The following is a 21,654-nucleotide window of genomic DNA, read 5'->3' as shown; positions in this document are numbered from 1 at the left end:
CGGCAGGTCGGAACCCCCCTCTGACCGGCGTGCCAGGGCTGCCGTATGCCAGTGCTGACCCCCCAGCCCCTGTCCCAGCCCTCCTGCCTCTGCCCAGCTCTGACCTCTGGATATCTGTGCTGTCCCCCAGGGAGGGGACAGTCTATCTCTGTATTTTTTATGCTTTTTTGGGGGGTCACACCCGGCGATGCTCAGGGCTGACTCCTGGCTCTGCACTCAGGAATGACTCCTGGCGGTGCTCGGGGGACCCTATTGGATGCCGGGGATCGAACCCAGGTCGGCTGTGTGCCAGGCAAATGCCCTCCCCACTGTGCTGTCGCTCCAGCCCCACAGTCTGTCTGTCCTGTGACACTGGCCTCACTGCCCCTCCCTCGCTGCCCTGGACCAGTCTCCCCAGAGCCTCCCGCCTCCAGGAATGACGCGGCACAGGTGTGATCGACCCTGCAGGTGTGACTCACGGTGTGATCTGACCCCAAAGGTGTGACCCACCTCACGGGGTGATCCAGTCCCACATGTGTGACCTGACTCCCCACAGTGTGACCCGACCCTGCAAGTGTGACCCACCCCACAGATCTGACCTGACTTTATGGGTGTGACCCACCCCACAGTCGTGACTTACAGGTGTGACCTGACTCCCTACAGGTATGATCTGACTCCCCACAGGTGACCCACCTCACAGCTGAAACTGATCTCACAGGTATGACCTGACCTCATAGGTGTGACCCACCCTGCAGGTGTGACCTGACTCCCACAGGTGTCACCTGACTCCCCACAGGTGACCCCACCTCTTGCAGTCCCTAGACCTGGCGTCACTGTCCCAGCCTCTCCCTGCAGGACCAACCTGCACCCCTGCCCTCAGGCCCATCTGTCCCCCTGGGGCACCTGTGTGAGGCTGACCTGTGGCCCCCTCCTCGGCCAGGGGGGGGCGCGTCTCCCAGGGGCCTCTGGGGCTTCTCCCTCAGGGGCTGGACTCAAGCCCAGGTTGGGAGGGGCCCCACTCTGCGGTCCAGCCCAGAGCTGTGCTCAGTGGCCAGAGAGCAGAGGGTCCCAGGAGGCACCTCAAGCCGCCCCCCAGCTCCCCCCACAGACACACACACACACACACACACACACACACACGTGGACGCCTCACTCCCTGCTGTGCGGCTCAGCCCCAGGCAGCCTCTTCCTCTCCTAATGCTGCTGCTCCTGCTGGCCCCTGGTTGCTGGTCAGTGGGTGCTGGTCAGTGAGTTGTCCGTGAGGGCTGGGGTCTGGGTGCTGAGATCTTGTGCTAGTCATGGGTGTTGGTTCTGGGAGCTGATCAGTGAGTGGTCAGTGGGTGCTGGGTGCTGAGGCCTAGTCCTGGGGTCTGGGTGCAGGTCGTTGTGTGCTGGACGTGGCTGCTGGCCCTGGGTGCTGACCCTGGGTGTTTGCTCCTGCCAGGCTGTGGGAGGAGAGGCCAGTGTCCGCCTCCAGAGCTGGGCATGCGCTCTGGCATGTTTGCCACAGTCTGCGTGGCTGGGGCGGGGTCTGTCGCTCAGAGTGGGTGCAGGGGTGGGGGGAGCAGGGTGCAGGGATTCAGAGGGTGGGGGCTACGGGGAGCAGGAATGAGGGAGCAGGGTTGTAGAAGGGCGGGGAGCAGGGGTGCGGGGAGCAGGGTGTGAGGTGGCAGGGGGTGGCGAGCGGGGTGTGAGGGTGCAGGGGTACGGGGGTCGGGGTGTGAGGTGTGGAGAATAGGGTGTGAGGGGCAGGGGTCGGGGGTCGGGGTGTGAGGGGCAGGGTTGGGGGGCGTAGGGAAGGGCAGCCCTGCATGAGCCCTGGCCTGGCAGCCTGTGGCTTCTGCTCCGGGTCTTCCAGTGGCTCCCTCGGACCCAGGGACAGGCACCGGCTCTGTGGCGGCTCAGAAAGGCCAGTGGGGCAAGCCCAGAGGGTGGCGCCGAGAGCAGGCGCGGGGACGGTCCCTGTCTGGGCGCCTCGGCCAGTCTGCTGGGTGCCAGGGCGCGGGCGCCTGTGGGGGCGGGGGACGGGCTGCCGTGGTCAGACCTGTCCTCTGCCACGGGTTCTGCCTCCGGGCCCCACGCAGTGTCCTTGCATGTGCCCCATCTCATGTGTCTGCCTAGGCGCCGTCTGTGTGTTCCGTGTGTTTCTGTGCATGGTTGGCGTGTCTTTATGTGTTGTGTATGGGGTTGTCTGTTGTATATGAGTGTGGTCTGTGTGTGCTGAGCATGTTTGTGTTGGCGCGTGCAAGTGTATTGTGTTGAGCATGTATGGTGGGGTGTGCATGTTGTGTGTTGAGTGTGAATGGTGGTGTGTGAGTGGACTGTGTTGAGTGTGCAGTCTGGTATGTGTGAGTGTACTGTGTGTTGAGTGCGTATGGTGGTGTGTGTGAGTGTACTGTGATTTGAGTGTGTAGGTGGTATGTGTGGGTGTATTGTGTTGAACGTGTATGGTGGTATGTGTGGGTGTATTGTGTTGAGCATATATGGTTGTGTGGGTGTACTGTCTTGAGCGTGTATGGTATGTGTGGGGGTGTACTGTGTTGAGCATGTGTGATGGCGTGTGTGTGTACTGTGTTGGGCATGTGTGGTGGTGTGTGTGTACTGTGTTGGGCATGTGTGGTGGTGTGTGTGTACTGTGTTGGGCATGTGTGGTGGTGTGTGTGGGTGTATTGTGCTGAGCATGTATGGTGTGTGTGGGTGTACTGTGCTGAGCGTGTGTGGTGGCATGTGTGTGTGTGCACTGTGTTGGGTGTGTGTTGTGGTGTGTGTGTACTGTGTCGGGCATGTGTGCTCGCATGTGTTGCGTGGCCGCCCCTGCTGAGCGGGCCCCGGTGGCTGATAGGTAGGCTGGTGTGTCATTGCCCCGCCATTTCCACCGTGGCCAACGGTCATCCCTCTGCAGGTCTGGCCCAGATCCGGCCCCTCCGGACTCGCTGTGGTGAGCAGAGCCGGCCCTGGGCCTTCCCAAGGAGCCGGGCTGGTCCCGGGCGGTGACTCTGCTGTCTCCTCCCAGCCTGTGTCCCCCCAGGGCCGTCATCTGGAGTCACCACTGGCCGCTCTGTACCCGGCACTGGGGACGCTCCCGGTGGCCAGATGGTAGGAAGTAGGCGGTCCTGGTGGCCCCCTGCCCGTTCCTGCATGGCCTGACGGTGGTACTCTCGTGGGCCACCGGCGCCGCCCTCCAATCAGCCCTGTCCCTGAACTGGGTCGAGTGGCTCCCGGCTGCTGCCCTGGGCAGCTGCCCCCGCCCCCTCAGCATGGACAGCTCCTTGCCGAGCCGTGTCCCTTGCCCTCGGCATGGGCCGTCCCGGCCGCTGGGCGGGTGATGCCGACGGCCGTGGCCTTGCTGTCCTGTGGTGGTGCCCGGGGCCCTCCGAGGCAGCCCCGTGGGTGCTGGGCCTGGTGGGTGCCGCGGGGGTCCTGCAGCACCCCCCGCCGTCCCGGGCAGTGGGCTGGGCTGCGGGGGGGGGGCTCACTGCTGCGACCCCGCCGTCCTCGGGGACTGGTGTGACCGTGGGTCTGCCCCCACCCCGGCAGAGTCGCCTGCCTGCAGCTTTGTCCCAACGGCCCCTCTGTGGGGACCTGGGACATGGCGGCTGCAGCTGCTCGGGCCCCAGAGACCAGCGGCCCGTGGCCAAATAGCTGTCCCATGTCGGCGACATGGGTACCGCGAGGGCCTGAGCCCCGCCCGGCGGTCCTGCTCCCGCTGCCCTCACCAGCGCCCATCCATGAGGGAGCAGCGGTTGTCCTGGAACCGTTGGGGTGGGTGGCTGTGCAGGGCTCAGCCGACCCCTCAGCTGCCCCGGCTGGCGTGGACGCCCATGGTGGAAGCCCAATGCCTGTGTGCAAGGGTGTGTATGTGGGGGCGTACGTGTGAACGTGTGTATTTACGTGTGGTTGTATGTGAATGTGCATCTGTGTCTGTGCGTATGTATGTATGTGTATATGTGTGCGTAGGTGTTTGTGTGTATGGTGAATGGACATATGTGCATATGCACGTGAGGCGTGTGTATGTGTGTATACACGTGTACATATGCATGTGTATGTGTGCCTATGTAGGCTTGTGTGCATGCCTGTGCCCGTGTGCATTTCTGTGCATGTACACACCCATGCGTGTGTGTCTGTGTGTCTGTGTCAGCCTGCACAGAGCTGCTGTCACCTGGCCTCCTGGGGACCCTGCAGTGCAGGGAAGGGCCCACCAGGGGGCACTGTGGCCGCGTCTCCAAAGGCTGGTTGGGTGTCGGGCGGGAGGCCAGGAGGACCCAGAGGGACGGCTGAGCCCACCAGGGGGGCTGCTCCAGGCTGCTGAAGCCCCTCCCTGTGCCCGGGATGCTGCAGCCCTGCCGCAGGTCAACAGGCTGTGCTGGCTCCTGTGCAGAGGCGCACATGTGTGCGTGGGTGTGCACGTGTGTGCGTGTGAGGGTGTGCATGGATGTGCACATGTGTGCATGAATGTGAGTGTACGTGGGTGTGCGCGTGTGTGCATGGATGTGCATATGTGAGTGCATGGATATGCATGTGTGTGCATGGATGTGCATGTGTACATGGGTGTGCATGTGTGTGCATGGATGTGCATGGATGAATGCATGGATGTGCATGTGTGAGTGAATGGACGCGCATGGGTGCATGCGTGGATGTGCTTGTATGAGTGCATGGGTGTGCATATGTGAATGCATGGGTGTGTGTGTGTGTGGGTGTGCACAGGTGCCTTGAGTGCGTGGTGTGCGTAGGTGTGTGCGTGGGTGCTTGGGTGTGAGTGTGTGTGCTTCACTTCCTGGCTCCGTCCTCCACACAAGGGATCGAAGGCTGGTGCCTGGAGGAGCCACGCCCCAGACTGGCAGCACGTTGGGGTGTGCCGAGGGAAGGGCTGACTGTCTTGGGGGAGGGCGACGTCCTGCCCAGGAGGGACAGGGGTGGTGCCTTGGCTTCCCCCTCGGGGGGCCCCTCCTGCTCCTCTCTCCGCCCCCCATCAACGTGGGAGCTTGCCGGCTCCCTGCACCCAGGCTTCCTCTGTCCCCCCCCCGCCCTGCTCCCCTGGGACCTCTGTGCCCGCGACCAGGGGACGCTGCGGTGGCAGGGGCCCGGCCATTGTCCCCCGGGGCAGCTGGGCAGGTGGCGCGGGGCTGGGCTGGCCGCCCCACGCGGGAGAGGCCCGAGGTCCTCAAGATGCTGCCGCTGACTACCGGAGAGGCCGGGATCGCGGCGCTCATTAAACCTGTTGCCCCTGAATGGCTTTCTTCAGGGAAATGAAACTGTTGTGGACAATGAGAGGAGCCGCCCGCGGCCGGGTGCAGATGCCCGCCGCCCGCACCCGCTGCCCTCGGCCGCTCTTTGTGTGCCAAAGGCGCCGTTTGAATGTTTGAACCCCCCACGGGAAGCTGGTCTCAAAGTGAACAGTTTGCTGAATGCAGACTAATTGGTGCCTAAATTAATTAGAAGGCGTGGCTGGAAGGCAGCCGAGGCGGCGTCGAGCCGTGAATGCCCGGCTGAAGGGCCCCCCTGCGCTCTCTCTGCCCCTCTGCCAGCGCCCCACGGAGGCCGGCGCCCCCGGCCCGCGACGTGCGTGCGCTCCTGGGTGTGCTGGCCCCGAGCACGGCTGGCTTTCTGTTGCCATCCTGGCTGTTGTGCGGACAGCGAGGCACCCGGGGCGGGGGCGGGAGAGGCATCTCGGGGCTCCCCGGGTCTGGCTGTCTCCTGAGCACTGCTTCCTGAGCCTTCGTGGCTGTGGTGCTTGGAGTGAGGACTCCGGGGCCGTGTGCACGCGCCGGCCAGCCTGGAGCTGCTGGGTGGGAGTGACTCCTCCTCACTGAAGTGGCCTCACTATGCCCTCATCTCTGTCCCTCGCAGATGGAGCGTTCGGAAGGTGCCAGTGGCTTCCCGCCATGGACGTGCCCGGCTACCCAGTGTCCCTGGGGACTCAGCGCCTGAGGGCCAGCTTGCAGCAGCCACCCGACTCAGACACAGGTAGGGTGGGCCCGACCCACACACAGACACAGACACACACACAGACAGACACACACAGACACACAGACACACACACAGAAAAACACAGGCAATGCAGACACAGACAGATACACAGACACAGACACACAGACACACACAGACACACAAACGGGGAGGAGGAGGAGCTGGGGAGGGGCTGGGGGAGGGCTGTGTAGAAGCCAGAGCTGGACTGCTCAGTGGGCGGCGCCTCCCTCTGTGTTCTGGGCGCAGGTGGACTTTTGCCGGGGCCCTGTCCGTGCTCCCACCGGGCCCCGCCTGGGCGGGGCTCCTCCTATGCACCTCCAGGCCTTCCTGGCCTCCGTGGCCGCCCGCCCGTCCTGCGCTGCAGACCTGTCCCGGCAGGCCGAGCCGAGCCGAGCTGAGCTGGTCTCGGGGTCCCACTGCTGGCCCGGCACTGGGGCGCTGACGCTGTCCTGCCCAGGCCGCCGGGTCGTTCTGGCTCTGGTGGTCACAGGGCAGCGCGGACGGGCGCAGCTGACCTGGAGATTCCGCAGGGTGGGCGGCGGGAGGCGGCCTGACCTCTGGCCCAGAGCGTCTGTCCTGCTGGTGTGCGCGGAGCGGGGGGCGGGGGAGGGGGCTGAGGCTGTGGGCGGCCACTCCCTGACCGGCACCTGTGTCCTCCCTGCCGTGCCCTCTGCCGACTAGAGGGGCGCCCCTTGCCGTGCCGCCCTCCGCCTCCTTGGACCCTGGCCCATCGTGCGCTAACGAAAGGCCTCCAGGGACCCATTTCTCAGGTCGTGAGGACCAGCCAGCTTCCTGGAGCCAGCCGGGCGGGCTCACTAGCGTGTCCAGAGGCCAGAGGGCGCCAACCCCTCTGCCCGGCAGTGTGCGGCCTGGGGAGCCCCTACCACACCCACACCCACACTCCACACACCACACATTCTGCACACTCCGCAGGGGTGTGCCCTGGGCCGCAGTGGGCTCTGTGGTTAGCGCTGGGGTTGCACCAACCATTTTTCTTGGGGTCCGACTGTGGCCCCCTTGGGGTCAGCCTCCTGCCGCCCAGCAGGGCCTCTGGGTCACGGTGTCGTTGGCACTGGCTGGCTGGGGGTTCCAGGCCAGGTAAGGTAACCCTGGCTGTGCCCATGGACCTGGGCATCTGCAGTCGACACAGGGCAGAGCAGAGAGGCTGGGGGGCCGCAGACCAGGTCTGGACCACCCCCACGCCTGCCCCAGAGAGACCCAGTGCAGAGACACACCCGCCCGACACACCCAACCTGACCCACCCACCTGGCACGCCCAGTGGTCACTGCCTGCCCCCTCCCCTGCTCCGTGGCCACCCTGTTTAGGGGACTCAGAGAGGACACCCACTTGCCGTCCCTCAACTGTGGCTGTCAGGCCTGAGGAGGGGCCGGGCCACTGGGCCAGCTGGGTCCACATCAGGAGATGGCCGAGGGGCCCCTGTCCCGCGAGCCCTTGTCCGGCCAGCAGACTGCAGCTCTCCTCCTGGGTGCCATCACGAGCCCTGCCCACCCACGCTGGCGGGCAGTCAGCCTCTTCTCGTTGCTGACCAGGAACGTGGCGAGTCCCTGCGCCGTGGCCCGCCCGACTCTGCTGGTCAAAAGTGACGTCTGGCTGCTCGGCCCCCACCTGGGTGCTGCCCGCAGGACGTCGGGCAGGTGCTCCCCCTCAGGGGTCCCGTGAAGCTGTCCGGGCAGGGTGGGTGAGGCAACTCGAGAGACCCAGGGCCCGAGTGACACACCAGCTCAGGACAGAGCCCGCTCCCAAAGGCCGGGGTGGGGCGTGTGCCGGGACCCTCGGTCCAGCCTCACTCACTCCCCACCACGTGGACCCCAGGAGGGGCAGGGCAGGTGGGGCCCGGGGCTGCCCGAAGTGGTCACTGCCACCAGCTTGCTGTGGACAGGACAGCTCCCAGGCACACGGTGCCTGGCCTCTCTGGAATGTTCCCTTCCCCGCAGGCTCCACTGCACTGAGCCCGCTCCAGCCCCCACCCAGGCCGCGGCGGGGACCGGGCCGCCTGCTCCCTTCCTGGACAGCCCCCGCCCTGGGGCAGGGCCCCGTGGCCCCTCTTGCAGGCCGGGTCCTGACCTCCGCCACCCAAGCTGCATCCTAAGCCCCCCCCCCCCCCCGTCCTTTCGGTCTCCCAGACCACAGCGTGGCTCACACCGGCCTGGTTCTGACCCCCCGGCCACTCTCTCAGCTCAGTGTGAGACAGGCAGGGGCTGGGGGAAGACCCCTGAGACCCCAGCCCCAGTGCTCGGTTGAACCGACTGGAGAAGAGTGTAGACCCCGACTTCCGTCTGCTCTGTGTCCCGGGAACGAGCTCTGTGAAATGCCCCCTCCCCCCATTTCTTCGAGGGGGTCTGGGCACAGGAAGTTGGAGGCCCCGGGGTGCCACCAGCAGACCCATCGCTCCGGGGGGAGAGCCCACGCCCCCAACCTCACTCACCTGCTGTCACGCCACCCCTGTGCCCATCAGCCCAGACTTCCAGAGTGCTCCCTGGGTGTGGGCGCATGGGTGGTCGGGTCTGGTTCTGTGTCCCATGTCCCCGCGGGGCCCTGAGGGGCGGGCAGTGCCCGTGTGTCAGCTCTCGCTGCGGCCCTGGGCCCTGTGAATCCCCCGTCCCCACGTCCCAAGGCCACGCCTGGATCACGGTGAGGACCAGGAGCTCCCGACAGACACGGCATCCGTTGCCCGCTCCTTCCTGCTGGCCTTGCTGAGGCTGGCCTGGGTCAGCAGTGGACGCCTGACGCCCCATTCCCTCTGCTCGCAGTGAGGACCCTGGCCATTGCCAGGCAGACGCCGTGGCCGCGTGGACAAGCAGTCCTGTCTGGAGCTCGGGTGAGGCAGCCCTCGGCCTAGGAGGAGCAGGTGTAAGGGTCAGCCTGGACGTTGGTGCCCAGGGCAGCGGTGTCCTGAGTGCGAGTGACCGCCGGCCTCTCTGTGCTGATGGCGGGATGGACCGGAGCCCGGAGAGCCTGGCTCAGGCGGGCAGGAGTGGGCGGAGAGCAAGGGCCCCACCCGGGCCCCCAGCGGTGAGGAGGGTCTCGCTTGCGCCCTTTGACGCGGAGCTGCCTGTCGTCCTCCTGGGCCAAGGGGCCCGGGACGTCAGTGCTACTGTGGGGCCAACCGGGCCCGGGGGCTCTGCAGCCCACAGGCTACTCCGAGTCTGGTGCTCACTCGGGCTGGCTCAGGTCTCGGGAGCCCACGTGCCAGGCTGCAGCAGCGGGCAGGCTCGCGTGGAGACTCCGTCGCGGGGGCCAGCCCAGCTCCGAGGACGTTCGGCTGTGGGTCCCTGTGCTCCAGCCATCCAGGGCGGGGCGCGGCAGCACCACGAGGACTGTCCGGGCACAGTGACCAGGGCAGTCCTGGAGAGGCCACGAGGGCGAGAGGCCGGCTCGGCAGGTGGGTGGTCTGGGCGGCTCCCGCACGCCCCGTGGAGCCCGGAGGGGGGTCCCTGGGGTCTCTCTCCCTGGGTGAGTGCCCATGGGGACGGCTTGTCCCTCTCCGTGCCTGAAGCCAGACAGCGGTGGCCTCGGGGACACGTCCAGCACTGCCTGGGCATACATAGCCTGGCCATAGGGACAGTCGGGGTCTGGGTCCCTGGCCCGGCATGAGGGGGTGTGGGATGTGCCTCGTCGTGGTGGGAGGAGCTGCAGCAGCCCCCCACCAACCCCAGGCAGGGCACCGGCCACTGCCCGGTTGTTCCCAAGAGCTCCTGCCCCTCTGTGCCTGCCCCGAGCCCACAGCTCCAGCCAGGGGTTGGAGGGCCCAGCCCTGGCCCCTCTCTGCCTCAGGCAGGGCCAGGACAGCGCTGGGGAGGGGGGTCTCAGTCTGGCCGTCCCCGCCCCACCCTCACCCGTGTCGTTCCACAGGGCGGCCAGGCTTCGGCCCTCCTGCGGTGTGGACACGGGTGCGTCTCCTAACACGGCGTGAGAGGCCTGGGGCCCACGTGCCTCCGTCAGACCCTGCCCCAGGCTGTCCCGGCCCTGCACGGGCCCTTCCCCCAGCTCTGTGGCTCGTGGGCCCCATGGTGGGGGCCCGAGGCAGGAAACACCCTGTGGGCACCCCCAGAGGAGAGCTCAGACTGACCCCGGGCTGGAGCACCCAAACGCTGAGCGTGGCCCCTGCCCTGGAGGACGTACCCCTAGGGTTTGGGTGCAGGTGCGGGTGGATGCGGCCACTCCGTGTCCTGAGGGGGCCCCGGGCCTTCATGGCAGCGCCCAGCTCCACAGCACATTCCGGGGGCCCTTCCGTGGCCACAGCGAGGCGTCAGGCACCGGAACTGTGCCCAGGGGCAGCCTCCCCGGCCGCTCCCTCCCAGGACGCCGCGCCGAGCCTGGCCCGTGGCAGGCTGCCCCAGTCCCAGCTCTCTCCCCTCCCGTTCCGTGTTTCCGTGTCACCCCGGCTGTGCCCAGGGCTCCCCTGGCTCTGGGGATCCCATGAGGCCACATCCCGGTGGTGCCTGCCCCGGCCCCGGGCTCCTCATGCCCAGAGCACCTGTGCTTCGTGTGCTGCCTCCCGTGTCGAGGTTGACACACCAGCGAAGCCCGCTGCTGGGGAGAGAGAGCCCAGCACCGCCCCGGAAGGAGAATCAGGCCAGACCCGTGGCTCGGGGAGCACCGTGGCCCCTCGGAGCCCGGGAGATGCTCGGCTGCAGGTTCTGGCCAGGCTGGACGCTCCCGAATGCCCCGGGCGCTGTGGTCCCGACCCCTCTGCGGGGCCCAGACGCGGGTTCCGGAGTCTCCCGGAACAGGGCAGGGGTAGAGCAGACGCCTGGCCAGCAGGCCTGCGTGGAGAGCCTAGCGTGACGTTCGGAAGCCCCTCTGGGTCTCTGCGCATGGGCACGGCCTCCCGACGGCAGAGACTCACTCCCGGGAGATGAGAAGTGGACAAAGTAGAATCAGGACACGCCGGGGCTGGAGGGCAGGACAGGGCTTCCAACCGACCACGGTCCCTCTCCGCGCGTCCCTCGGGCATGGTGGGGGGCGGCCTCCCCAAGGTGGCAGGAGGGGAGCATCGGGTCAGTGCAGTGGAGCCATCGGGCACAGAGCAAGGAGCCCCACAGCGAAGGAGTCCCTGACACTGCACGGAGCAGCCGAGGCGGATCAGGGCGCGGGGCTGTGATGGAACAGCCCCTCCCCTGCAGAGAGCAGACACAGCCCCTGCCCAGACCCCAGGACTGAGTCGTGGCCACAGCAGATCCCGGGGCCTCTTCACTGTCTCCCGTGGGACGCCTGGCACCTGCCAGCATACCCCATGTATGTGGTGGCATGTGCCAGCGGGGGTTGACACGTCAGCAGGTGTCAGCGTTTCTGGCACATGTTAACATGTCGTCACACGTGTTGACCCATGTCACCGTGTGCTGACACATGTATTGGTGCGTGTCATGTGTGTTGCGACACATGTATGGGGTTGTGTGTGTTGGTTGTTATTTGTCAGCACGTGTGGCTCATCAGCACATGTCGGGACATGTTGACACGTGTCGGTGCACATGGAATCATGTTATCATGTGTTGACATATGTCAGAATGTGTTGGCATGTGTTTGTGTACTTTGGAGCATGTCAGCATATGGTGGATGTCAGCCCATAGGAAGTGTAAGTCACCATATGTGGGTGCATGTCTGTCAGCACTAGAATGTGTTGGCATGTGTGTTAGTGCAAGTTGGCACGTGTCAGCCTGTCCTGGTGCCTGTTGGCATGTGTCAGCCTGTGTTAGTGCATGTTGGCACGTGTCACAATACATGTATTGGTGCATGTCAGAACAAGTTGTGATGTGTTGGCATCGCAGGAAGAACCATTACGAATAGCATTGGAAACCACAAGACCTCAGTAATTTTTTTTTCTTTTGGGGTCACACCCGGCGATGCACAGGGGTTACTCCTGGCTCTGCACTCAGGAATCATCCCTGGTTGTACTCAGGGGACCATATGGGATGCTGGGAATCGAACCTGGGTCTGCCGCGTGCAAGGCAAACGCCCTCCCCGCTGTGCTATCGCTCAGTCATTTTTCTCTAAAAGAAAGAGTTGTGGCTTAGGAGGGAGGCCCTGGTCAGCTCTGCTGGGTCACGCTCCCGTGTGTGTGCAGGAACCTGGGTGATTTTCTCGCTTGGTATCAGTCTGAGATGAACCACATTCAGTCAGCCTGGAACCTGGTTCGCTGCGTCCGGAGGGTGGCCTGGATTCCGTCTGGATTCTGCCTCCAGTGCTGTGGGCTTTCCCCTGGGAGCCTCGGGCCTCTGGGGGTCTGGGACAGAACACTCACCTCTCAGCGGCCGGCCGGGCTGGCGTGGCCGTGCTGTGGCCTCGGTGTGGGACGCCTGGCCGTCCTCCCGTGGGGCGCCTTCTCGTGGCACCAGGCTGTTTGCCCTGTTTCCTTCTTGCTTCCGTCTTCCTGATTCCTGATCTCCAGCTTTTCCTTTGTTCTGCTTGCTTTGAGGTTGTTTTTTTTCCCTTTGTTTTGTTTGCGGCCGCAGGCAGCTGCGCTCAGGGGACTGTGTGTGCTGGAGGGGACGGCGTGGGCCTCCCGCGGGCAACGCCGTCCAGCTGTCGCTCTCTGCGCCCCCCGAGAGCCGCTCGGGTGCTTGGTTCTGAGCCGGGCTCTGTGCAGCCCTGACCCCACTGTCGTTTGAACCGTTCTCTCTCACGGTTCCTAGATTGTTCCTGGGGCCGGCCCTGTGCGCCCGACATGAGCGATCAGACGCTTTCACTCTCCCTGTCTCTGTAGTTGGTGTAGAGACGCTCACTGTAGCCGGGATCGAGAGAAGCTCTTCTCTGGTCTAGGCTCGACTCGTGCCACAGGACGTGTTTGCCCCAAGCCCGGCCGGGGACGTTCTGACCTGTGAGAACGACAACCCAAGAGCCTGGCCGAGACCAGGAGTCCGTCCCGCCCTGCCCAGCTGCCTGCTGACCCCACCCCTGCCTTTGCTCCCTTCCTGCTTGGCCTTCCTGTTGCCTGGACCCCTCTCCAAGCCGTCCCGTGTCCTGGGCGTCGTCCTGGGCGTCCTGTGTTCTCATCAGGGCAGGGCATTTCTTTGCAGTTGGGAGCAGCCAGGGAGATTCAGTCTGTCCCGGGTTCCTTCTGCTTGATGCTGTGAGCCAGACACACGGACACCACCTGGGTCCTTCCTGGGCCCCAGCCCTGCCTGGCGGGTGCTGCAGGAGGGGCCTGCAGCCCGTCTCTGCTGGGGAGGGCCAGGGACGTCCCCGTCTCTCCCAGGGTGTCGGGCCCACAGACTCCGGGATTTCTCCCCTGGGTCGTGGCATGACCTTTGTGGCCCGTCCCTGGAGCGAGCCCCGTCGGGGCCTCGTGTCCTCATGGGGACGGCAGGGGCTGCCCTCAGCAGCGTCCAGGCCTGTCTTGCTTTAACTCTGCCTGGGGGTTCAGGCTTGTCGCTGTCCTCACCCACTGGCCATGGACTCTGGCTCCGTCCACTCGAGTTCACCGCCAGGACACGGCATCTGGAATAGTGTGGAGACTATGGGTTTGGGGTCTCTGCCCGAGGGTGAGGCGGGCGGAGGCCCCACAGCACCCTGCTGGCCCAGGGTCTCCTGGGCACAGGGCTCGGTTGCCACTGACTGGCTAGCCGGGCCCCCGCCCACTGGGCTCCCCCCGAGCCCCATGTCTGAGGGCCACGAGGCCACCTGGGTTAGGGGTCGGCCTGTGGGCCCCCTGTGCCCCATTTTGGGGGGTCAGAGAGCACTCCACATCTTCCGGAAGGGGCGCTCTGCCAGGCCGCCCCCTGCCACACCCCAGCAGGGGCTCACGGGGGTTCCTGCCCGACTCCGCGCCCCGTTGCCACAGCCCAGGTCCCCGCGTGTCCACTTGCACTGCCCGATCATGTCCGGACTGTCCAGCCCACACCGCTGCCTCGGGCGCAGCCAGCCTGCGGCCTTCCCCTTAGGGCTACAGTGGAAGCTCATCATTTACGTCTTTGGTTTTACCATCGGCTTATCGAATGCGCTTTGAAGATGGTTCAGCTTGTGGACAGCACCGTCTGTAGCACTGTCCTCCCGTTGTTCATCGATTTGCTCGAGCGGGCCCAGTAACGTCTCCATCGTGAGACTTGTTCCCATGTTTGGCATATCGAATATGCCCCAGGGAGCTTGCCAGGCTTTGCCATGTGGGCGAGTTACTCTCAGTAGCTTGCCGGGCTCCCCAAGAGGGGCGGAGGAATCGAACCCGGGTCGGCCAGGTCGACCGCTTGCAAGGCGAATGTCCTACCCACTGTGCTATTGCTCCAGCTTGTGGGTGGAAAGCCCACCCTGTCTGCTCTTGGGATGAACGTTTCCACTTGAAGCTGAACGCCAGTAAGAACTCCTGTCACCATGACGGGACGCCATCACGCATGTGCACCCGCGTCCCTGAGCATGAGGCCAGGCAACAGGAGTGCCCCATAAAAGCAGGCGCTGGTCCCCCGCGCCTGGCGGGAGGTCTCCGGTGCTGTGGGGTCAGCCTCATGGCCCTGGGCTGTGTCGGTGTGCTGGGCTAAGCCGACACTCCTCACGCCTTTTTTTTTTTTTCTTGTCAGACCCGGTGATGCCCAGGGCTGACTCCTGGCTCTGCACTCTGGATCACTCCTGGCGGTGCTTTGGGACCATGTGGGGTGCCAGGGATCGAACCCGGGTCGCTGCGTGCAAGGCAAATGCTCCCTGCTGTGCTGTTGCTCCGGCCCCTTGGTTACGTCTGAACAAGCCCCTGCTTCCCGGGGAGCTCGCCCAGGGCTGGCGCCCACGCCCCGGGGCCTCTTCCAGTCCAGCGGCCACTGGCCCCCCGTGTCCCTCATGCCCCTCAGCCCAGCGGCCACCACGCCTCTCAGCCCCACCCCCCACAGTGAGAAGCCTTGTTGGGGGTCTTTCAGTCCCGAGAAACGTTTTCAGGGCCCCCTTGGTGCGCAGTTTTCTGCCTCGGGTAGACACGGCTGCTGGGGGCCCCCGGGTGGGGGTGGGCGGCCCTGCCCTGCCCCGGTACTGGCTGCTGTGCAGATGCCGTGCATGTCTGCCGTTAAAAGCGCCCGGGGCAACCACAGCCACGAGAAGGCAGCGGGTGTTTCAGGGCATTTGGTGCTGACCCTCCCCCGGGGCGAGCCTGAGCTGGCCCCTCGCTGCTCTGCCCGGGGCCTGTGGCCTCAGGGAGGGCCCAGAGCTGGGATGAGAACCCGCAGCCTCTCGTAGTCTGCCAGGCTCAGCTCTGTCGGCGTGAGGGTTGCACCTGAACTCGGAGTTGTCACTGACTGGCTGTGTCAGCAGCGCTTCTGTGTCTTCCCCAGCCTGCCATGAGCACTCACCCATGAGCGCTCACCCGCAAACACTCACCCATGAACACTCACCCGCGAGCACTCGCCACGAGCACTCACCCACGAGCACTGCTGGCCCGAGTTGAGGACTTGGGTGACGTGGTTTTATAGGGCATAAAGCGATCTCTGCAGTGACATGGTATCTGGTGATTAGATAATGATAATTGGGGGGGGGGGTTGCTGGCTGCTGCCGTGTTACCATGAGATCTGAAATGTACAAATTGCATAATAATTATTCTTGGGAGTTATTTGGTGATTCCGGGTATAATTACCATGTGATCTGCAGTGCATGTAATTAATGCATAATCACATGGATTTTGCCTTCATAACTACGCCGTCCTTGTTATAAAGCTCTTTGTCATAACATTTGAGTATAAATATAATGTAATTAGCCTCCGATACAGTACATTAAGCCCCGTGGTAATTGCTCTCGGAGTAACAATACCCTTATTTCGTGCCACTCGACGGCCCTCTGGCAGGATGGGCTGGAGGGATGGCGGCAGGGGCAGCCGGGCAGGGCGCCGGACTGTCACTTGGCGCGGGTGCTGGCTGCCGCGACCGTTGCCTTCCCGTGGACAGAATCCCCAACACGTCTGGGACCCGGTGTGGCGGGCGCCCAATGGCCTGCGCTCCCACCCCACCCCACCCCCACCCCGGGGCCCCTGGAGCAGCAGGACGTGGCGGGCGGGAGGCTCGGGGCGTTTCTGGGGGGCAGCCGCTGCGACTGGCCAGTGATGTGGCTTTGGATCCTGTGCCCACAGGCCTCTCATGGCAGGACGACGGCCACGCCCAGCACGCTGTGGCCCGGGAGCTCGCTGACCTGCTCAGGATGACCCCTCGGCACCCCGCCAGGTGAGCGCACTGCCCTGCAGGTGAGCGGGGCCTGGGAGGGGCACACACCCGAGAGCACTGTGTGTGGAGCCTGCACAGCCTTCGGACAGTCGGGCTCGCCTGTGACTGCGGATCTGCCCAGGGCAGCTGGGTCGGAAGGCTCGTCCCGAGGGTTCATGCTCCCCATGCGCGGGGTGGGCTGATGCTTCCTGCCTCCAGTGCTCATGACATGCTTGGGGACCCGGCAATGGGAGGGAGCGTCCGCTGGCCTGCCGGGCACCCGTGGCCAGGGGTCAGGTGTGGTACATGAGGCCAGGCGTCCTGTGGCCAGGCGTCCTGGCGTCCTGCGAGGTGTGGTCTGTGAAGCCGGCCGTCCCGTGGCCGTGCACGGTGTGAGGCCAGTCCCCTGAGTGTGTGGCCCTCCAGAGTCCTCAGCCTTCCCTGCTGTTCCTGCCCAGGGGTGGGTCCTGTCACTGGGGTCTCCTAGCAGCGTGCCATGCTCTCCGCAGACACGGGACAGCCAGTCCGGTCTCTGCTGCCCCGCAGGCCCTTCTCTTTGTCCCGGGAAAGATTCTCGGGAGAAGATGGGGTTCTGTGGGCCGGCGCTGACCTGGGTGAGTGTGGGCTTCTCCAGAGAGGAGAGTCCCAAGGTCGGGGCATCCCCACCTGACAGAAAGGCCCAGGCAGCCCCGGCAGGCTCCCACAGAGCGGGCTGTCACGAGCCCAGGCTGTCACCAGAGTGGCTGTGCCCAGTGTGGATGTCAGAGTGTGGCCGTCAGCGGGGATGGCTGCCCCCAGGCAAAGGGAGAGAAACCACGCGCCCCGCACTGGAGCTGGGCCAGCTGGGTGGAGCCCATGTGCTCAGGTGCACGGCGGTGCAAGGGCTGCTCTGGTGGGAGACCCCCCGCCCCGACCCCCTCACGCAGGGGAGGCGCGAGATGTTCTGCAGATGTCAGCTTGGATTCCCGCGTGATTGGCCCAGTTCAGACTCCTGGGGGAATCCTTACGTGGACGTCAAGCACCTCTGCTCGCTCCTCCTCTGCTCCGGGGGTCAGTCTGTGGGTGGGAGCCAGAGGAGGTGGTGCAGGTGCTGCCCACAAAGGCTCCCTGCCTGGAAGTGGAGGAAGCTTCTAGAAGCTGGGAGCCGGAACCAGGAGGCCACGCAGTGCCCAGAAGGAGCTGGGCCAAGCCCTGTCTGCCCTTGGCCAGGCAGCTGGTGGTCAGTAGCCAGTGCTGTGCTGCAGCTCTGTGGCCAGGTCCCACCCAGCGCTCTGGTCTGCTGGTGCCTGCCCCCAAAGACCCTGCTGTGGGGCTCAGGGCAGGGCCCCACCTCCACCCCCATCCCACTGCCGGCCCCTCTGGGCCAAGCCCCGCCTCTCACACCTCTCCCTGCCCGGGCACTTAGTCTTGGAGCCCAGGGCCCCGTGTGTGGCCCTGTGTCTCATACCGCCATGCTGGCCAGCTGTGTCGGGCCCGCAGGAGGGTGAGGGCTGGACACGGGGAGGCAGGCAAGACCCTCAGAGGTGCAGCAGGAGGCCAGGTGGCTCGGGGACGCGGCGCCCACCTGCTCACCTCCACCAGCCAGCCCCGTCCAGCCCCCGTCCCCGACTTGGTTCTGTGGGACCTGACTTTGTGAGAGGCCCTGAGCGGCCCCTCGGAGACCACTGCACTGGGAGCTCCCACCTCAGGGCCGTGCTCTGGAGAGGCTGCCAAGGGTTGCCATGGAAACACCCGGACCTGTCCATCTCTTGTGGGCGGGCTGAGGGTTGCTGTGGAAACACCCGGACCTGCCTGTCCCCCTTGGGAGGGCTGAGGGTCGCCGTGTCTCGAGCACACGGGACACAGGTGCTTCTGGCTGGGACTGCTGTGCCCAGAACCCGGGGCCCGTGGAGGGAGACCAGGGCTGGCGTTTCTGGGTCACTCTGAGTACCCCCGGCCCCGTGCCTGTTTGAGGTCTGAGACTTGGGTCTGAGGCGGGCAGCGGCATCTCTGCAAGGCCTCGAGGGACTGTCCAGCCTCCCACCTGGTGCTGGGCAGACGGCGAGATGAGCAGGCAGTGGGCAGAAGGTGGGCAGCAGGCAGACAGGCGGGTGGTCAGTGGTCAGCCAGTGGGCGGTGTGTGAGCAGTGGGCAACAGGTGGCCTCCGTCGCAGTGGCCGCTCGCCGACCTGCGGTCTCCCGTTTCAGGCCACCACTGCGGAGAGCCGGGACGGGGAGGAGCGGCCCACTGGACAGAGACCTGGCCCTGGCCACGGCCCTCCTGCCCTACCTGGAGGCCCTGTCCCAGGCCCCCGGCCCCGACGGACGCAGCTGGTCGAGGAGGCCCGGGGCAGCAGCCCAGGTGAGTCGCGGCGGCAGGCCGCTCCAGCACAGACGGGGGGAGGCCCCTGACTGGCCTTGGGGTGCGCTCACCGCGGGGAGTGGGAACGTCCGGGGCTGGTGAGGGACGTGCCCTGGGCAGTGCTGGGCCTGCCGCCAGCTGGTCTACGCCCACAGCCACTGCCAGGCAGCTCCTCACACAGTGGCGTGGGGGCTCCATGAGCAGGTGCCGTGGATGGCTCTGTGGGTGGGTTCCAGGGACAGACCTGATGGGTGGCTCCGTGGGTGGGTCCGTGGACAGACATGGGAGGTGTTTCCCCGGGGAGGCAGGGGGGGTCTTTCCCTGGACAGACACTGGGGGTGGATCCCTGGACAGACACCGTAGCCCCGTGGAGGGGAGGTTCTGTTGGAGATCTCCTGGGACCAGATGCTGCCTGTCCTCACACCTTTGCCTAGCTCCTGGGCGAGGGCCCTGACGTGGGCCTGCAGCCCGCACACAACCCCAACCCCAACCCCACTGCACTGCCTGGCACTGTTCTCTTGTTTCCTTCCACCAGCTAACACCCCCCACCCCCGGGGCCGGTCACCCCAGCCATCACTGCGGGGAGCTCGCCTTGGTTCATGCTGTGGGGATAAGCCGCTGGTAGCACACAGCGTGCCCTGACTCATTTCCTCCCCAGCCCTGCATAGGGTCCCCGAGCACCCCCAGGAGTGGCCCCTGAGCACAGAGGCAGAAGTAAGCCCCGAGCACGACCGGGTGTGGCCCAAACACTAAAGCAACCAAACCAGAACAAAACAAAACAAAAAAATCCCACACATGCTTGGTCTGAATAAAAACAAAAAGCAAGTTTGTACTAAAGCCGAATCACAGTGACCGAAAGGAATAGGCAGGTTGGGAGTGACAGTGTGGGAACTGACACGGAGAGATCAGCTCTGACCGTCCCTGCCGAGAAGCTTCACACAGGGGCTCCGGCTGACCCGACCCCCTCTGCGGTCTGAGCCCTGCCAGGAAGACCCCTGAGCACCCTGGGTGTGGCCCCCAGACCAGCATCAGAGACAGGCGTTCCAGTGGGAAGGCGCCTGTAACTAAGATGGTACAGAACATTTTTATGAACCTCATGTTAGAGCTTCAGCTGCGTGAAGGATTCCGGGGAGAGAACTGCCTAGGCACGGTCGTTCTTAGAGCCTTGAATGCTCCTTCCCCGTGAGTGACAGGAGCAGCAGAGGACAGCGGCTCTGCAAGGAAAGGCCTCTGAGCAGCTCGGCCAGCCCCTCGTCTGACGGCCGATGAGTGCGCGTTCTCTCCAGGAACAGAGTGTGCGTCCGAAGACGGATCCGAGGCCGTGTCAGAGTCAGGGCTCCACGGATGCCGAGGGACCAAACTGTGCGCACAGGAGATCACAGAAAAGAAAGAAAGCGGCAAAACGGCAGCCCCTAAAAATAGGGACGGGCCACGCGGGACAGGCGTTAGCAAACCAAGACGGTGCAGCGGGAAGGAGCCGTCGTCACCCAGGAGGCGACCTGCAGATGCAGAAGGTCACACTCGAGGATGAATCTGTGCGACTCACCTGGTTAGCAACAGGGAACTGTGGCCGGCCGTGTAGGAAGGTGCAGAGGGGCCTTCCCGAGTGCCCGGCAGGAGGCCAGCCCCGCCGGACGTGGCAGCGTCGCTTAGGGATGGCATCTGCCTCCCCACGGACCTCCCGGGCCCCTCTCTTCCGTGGCTTCCGTCTCCCCCTCGTGCTCAGACCCGTGGGTTTGAACTGCTTCGTGTTGAACAAGGGGCCAGTCGCCGCCCAGGAAGGAACCAGCACCGGGCTCTGCCTACGGGCCCGCCCCAGCTCTTCTGTCCTCCAGAGGCTCTCTCAAACCCTGCCCCGGCCGCCCCGCCGGAGTATGGACAGTGTGGGCATACGTCCCCCACCGCGCCTGTCGCCCACACAGGAACCTGTCGCTCCCTGGAAAGCAGCCCCCTCGGCAGGGACCGTGCCCCCGGTGACGACGGTGACGGTGACAGTGAAGGCCGCAAGGTGGTGATGACCATGATGATGGGGGCACTGATGATGAAGGGGGTGACAATGGTGATGCTGCCGGCGGTGCTGATGGTGACTGAGGGGCGACGGGTGTGGCGGAAGCAGGACACGCTGGCTGTGGGTGCCACCAAGTGGCAACCTCGCAGGCCCCGAGTCAGCCCCAAGCTCGGCTGGCCCCACTCTCGCAGAGTCAGTGGCCTTCAGGCTTTGCAGGGCCACGGCCACCCGGTGTGCCAGCGTTCGTGGGACTGTCTTGGCAGGAGGCAGGTCACCTGGGTTGCAGCTGCCGCCGCAAGGTCCTTCGTGTGGACTGGGCAGCTCTGGCTGCGTTTCGGGAGCCTCTCAGTGGCCAGGTGGTGCCGTGCCGGCTGGGCAGCAGGACACCACGTGGAGCCGGGGGACCGCGGCCAGGAGGGGGGTTGGGAGCAGCCGCGTCTCCCAGACTCCCGACCTCAGGGCTCAGACTGAGGGCGTCGCCCGTGGGAGCCTGGGCTCCGTGGCCCCGCCGGCTTCCTTAGTCTGAGCCAAACCCGCACAGACGCGTTGCCTGTCCCTGTCCCTGTCCCTGTTCCGTGGCAGCCTCCCGCAAGACACCTCAGACACGAGGACGGCCTCCCGCGTGACTGCCAGGGTGGGGCGGCAGCTGGGGGTGAGGGGGGTGTGGCACAGCCGCTGGTCGTGGGCTGCTTGCACCCCCCACCCCCTCACGCCTCTCTGCTAAAGGAAAAGCAATTTATTTCAGCCAGTGCTTGGACGAAATTAAACAATTTGGATGACAGCTAAAATCACATCATTTTAGGAATAAAAACAGCCTTAGAGATAGTGTCTAATCTCCTTTGACAGAAGGAAATTGAGTCTCCAAAGGCTGAATGATTTGCCGGTTCACACACAGCAGACGCCGCGAGAACCCCGTTTCCTGGTGGCGGCGTTTCCCGAAGCCTGTTGAGAGGACCGGCCGGCGTGCGGTTAGGGCGGAGAGGGCTGCTCACCCGGGGGCCGGCACCCCTCGTCTGCCCGGTGTGGCCAGGAGCACGGGGACTGGGCATCCTTCCTGCATGGCCCCACCCGTGGGAGGCAGTCCAGTGGGAGGCAGAGCTGATGGGTTGACCCCAGTGCTCACTGGGCGGACCTGGGTCTTGGCAGCACAGAGGGGAGGGAGCACCGCAGAGAGGAGGGAGCATCGCAAGAGGCGAGAGAGCACTGCAGGAAGTGAGGGAGCACTGCAGAGGGGA

The 21,654-nt window shown here is 65.1% G+C and overlaps 1 protein-coding gene across 1 annotated transcript in view; it reads left to right on the top strand.

The window, feature by feature from the left end:
• Window positions 1-21,654, top strand: part of PTPRN2 (protein tyrosine phosphatase receptor type N2) — a 174,951-nt gene that overhangs the window by 39,765 nt on the left and 113,532 nt on the right. The window contains exon 3 of the mRNA XM_056134846.1: window positions 5,827-5,943. Coding sequence (XP_055990821.1) covers window positions 5,827-5,943 — 117 coding nt within the window. The remainder of the gene's footprint in view (window positions 1-5,826; window positions 5,944-21,654) is intronic.

The sequence above is a fragment of the Sorex fumeus genome, unplaced genomic scaffold (assembly GCF_029834395.1).
Source record: "Sorex fumeus unplaced genomic scaffold, SorFum_2.1 ptg000107l, whole genome shotgun sequence".
Taxonomy (NCBI): Eukaryota; Metazoa; Chordata; class Mammalia; order Eulipotyphla; family Soricidae; genus Sorex; species Sorex fumeus.
The sequence above is the reverse complement of the archived record's forward strand: the minus strand, read 5'-3'. Positions and strand labels throughout refer to the sequence as shown.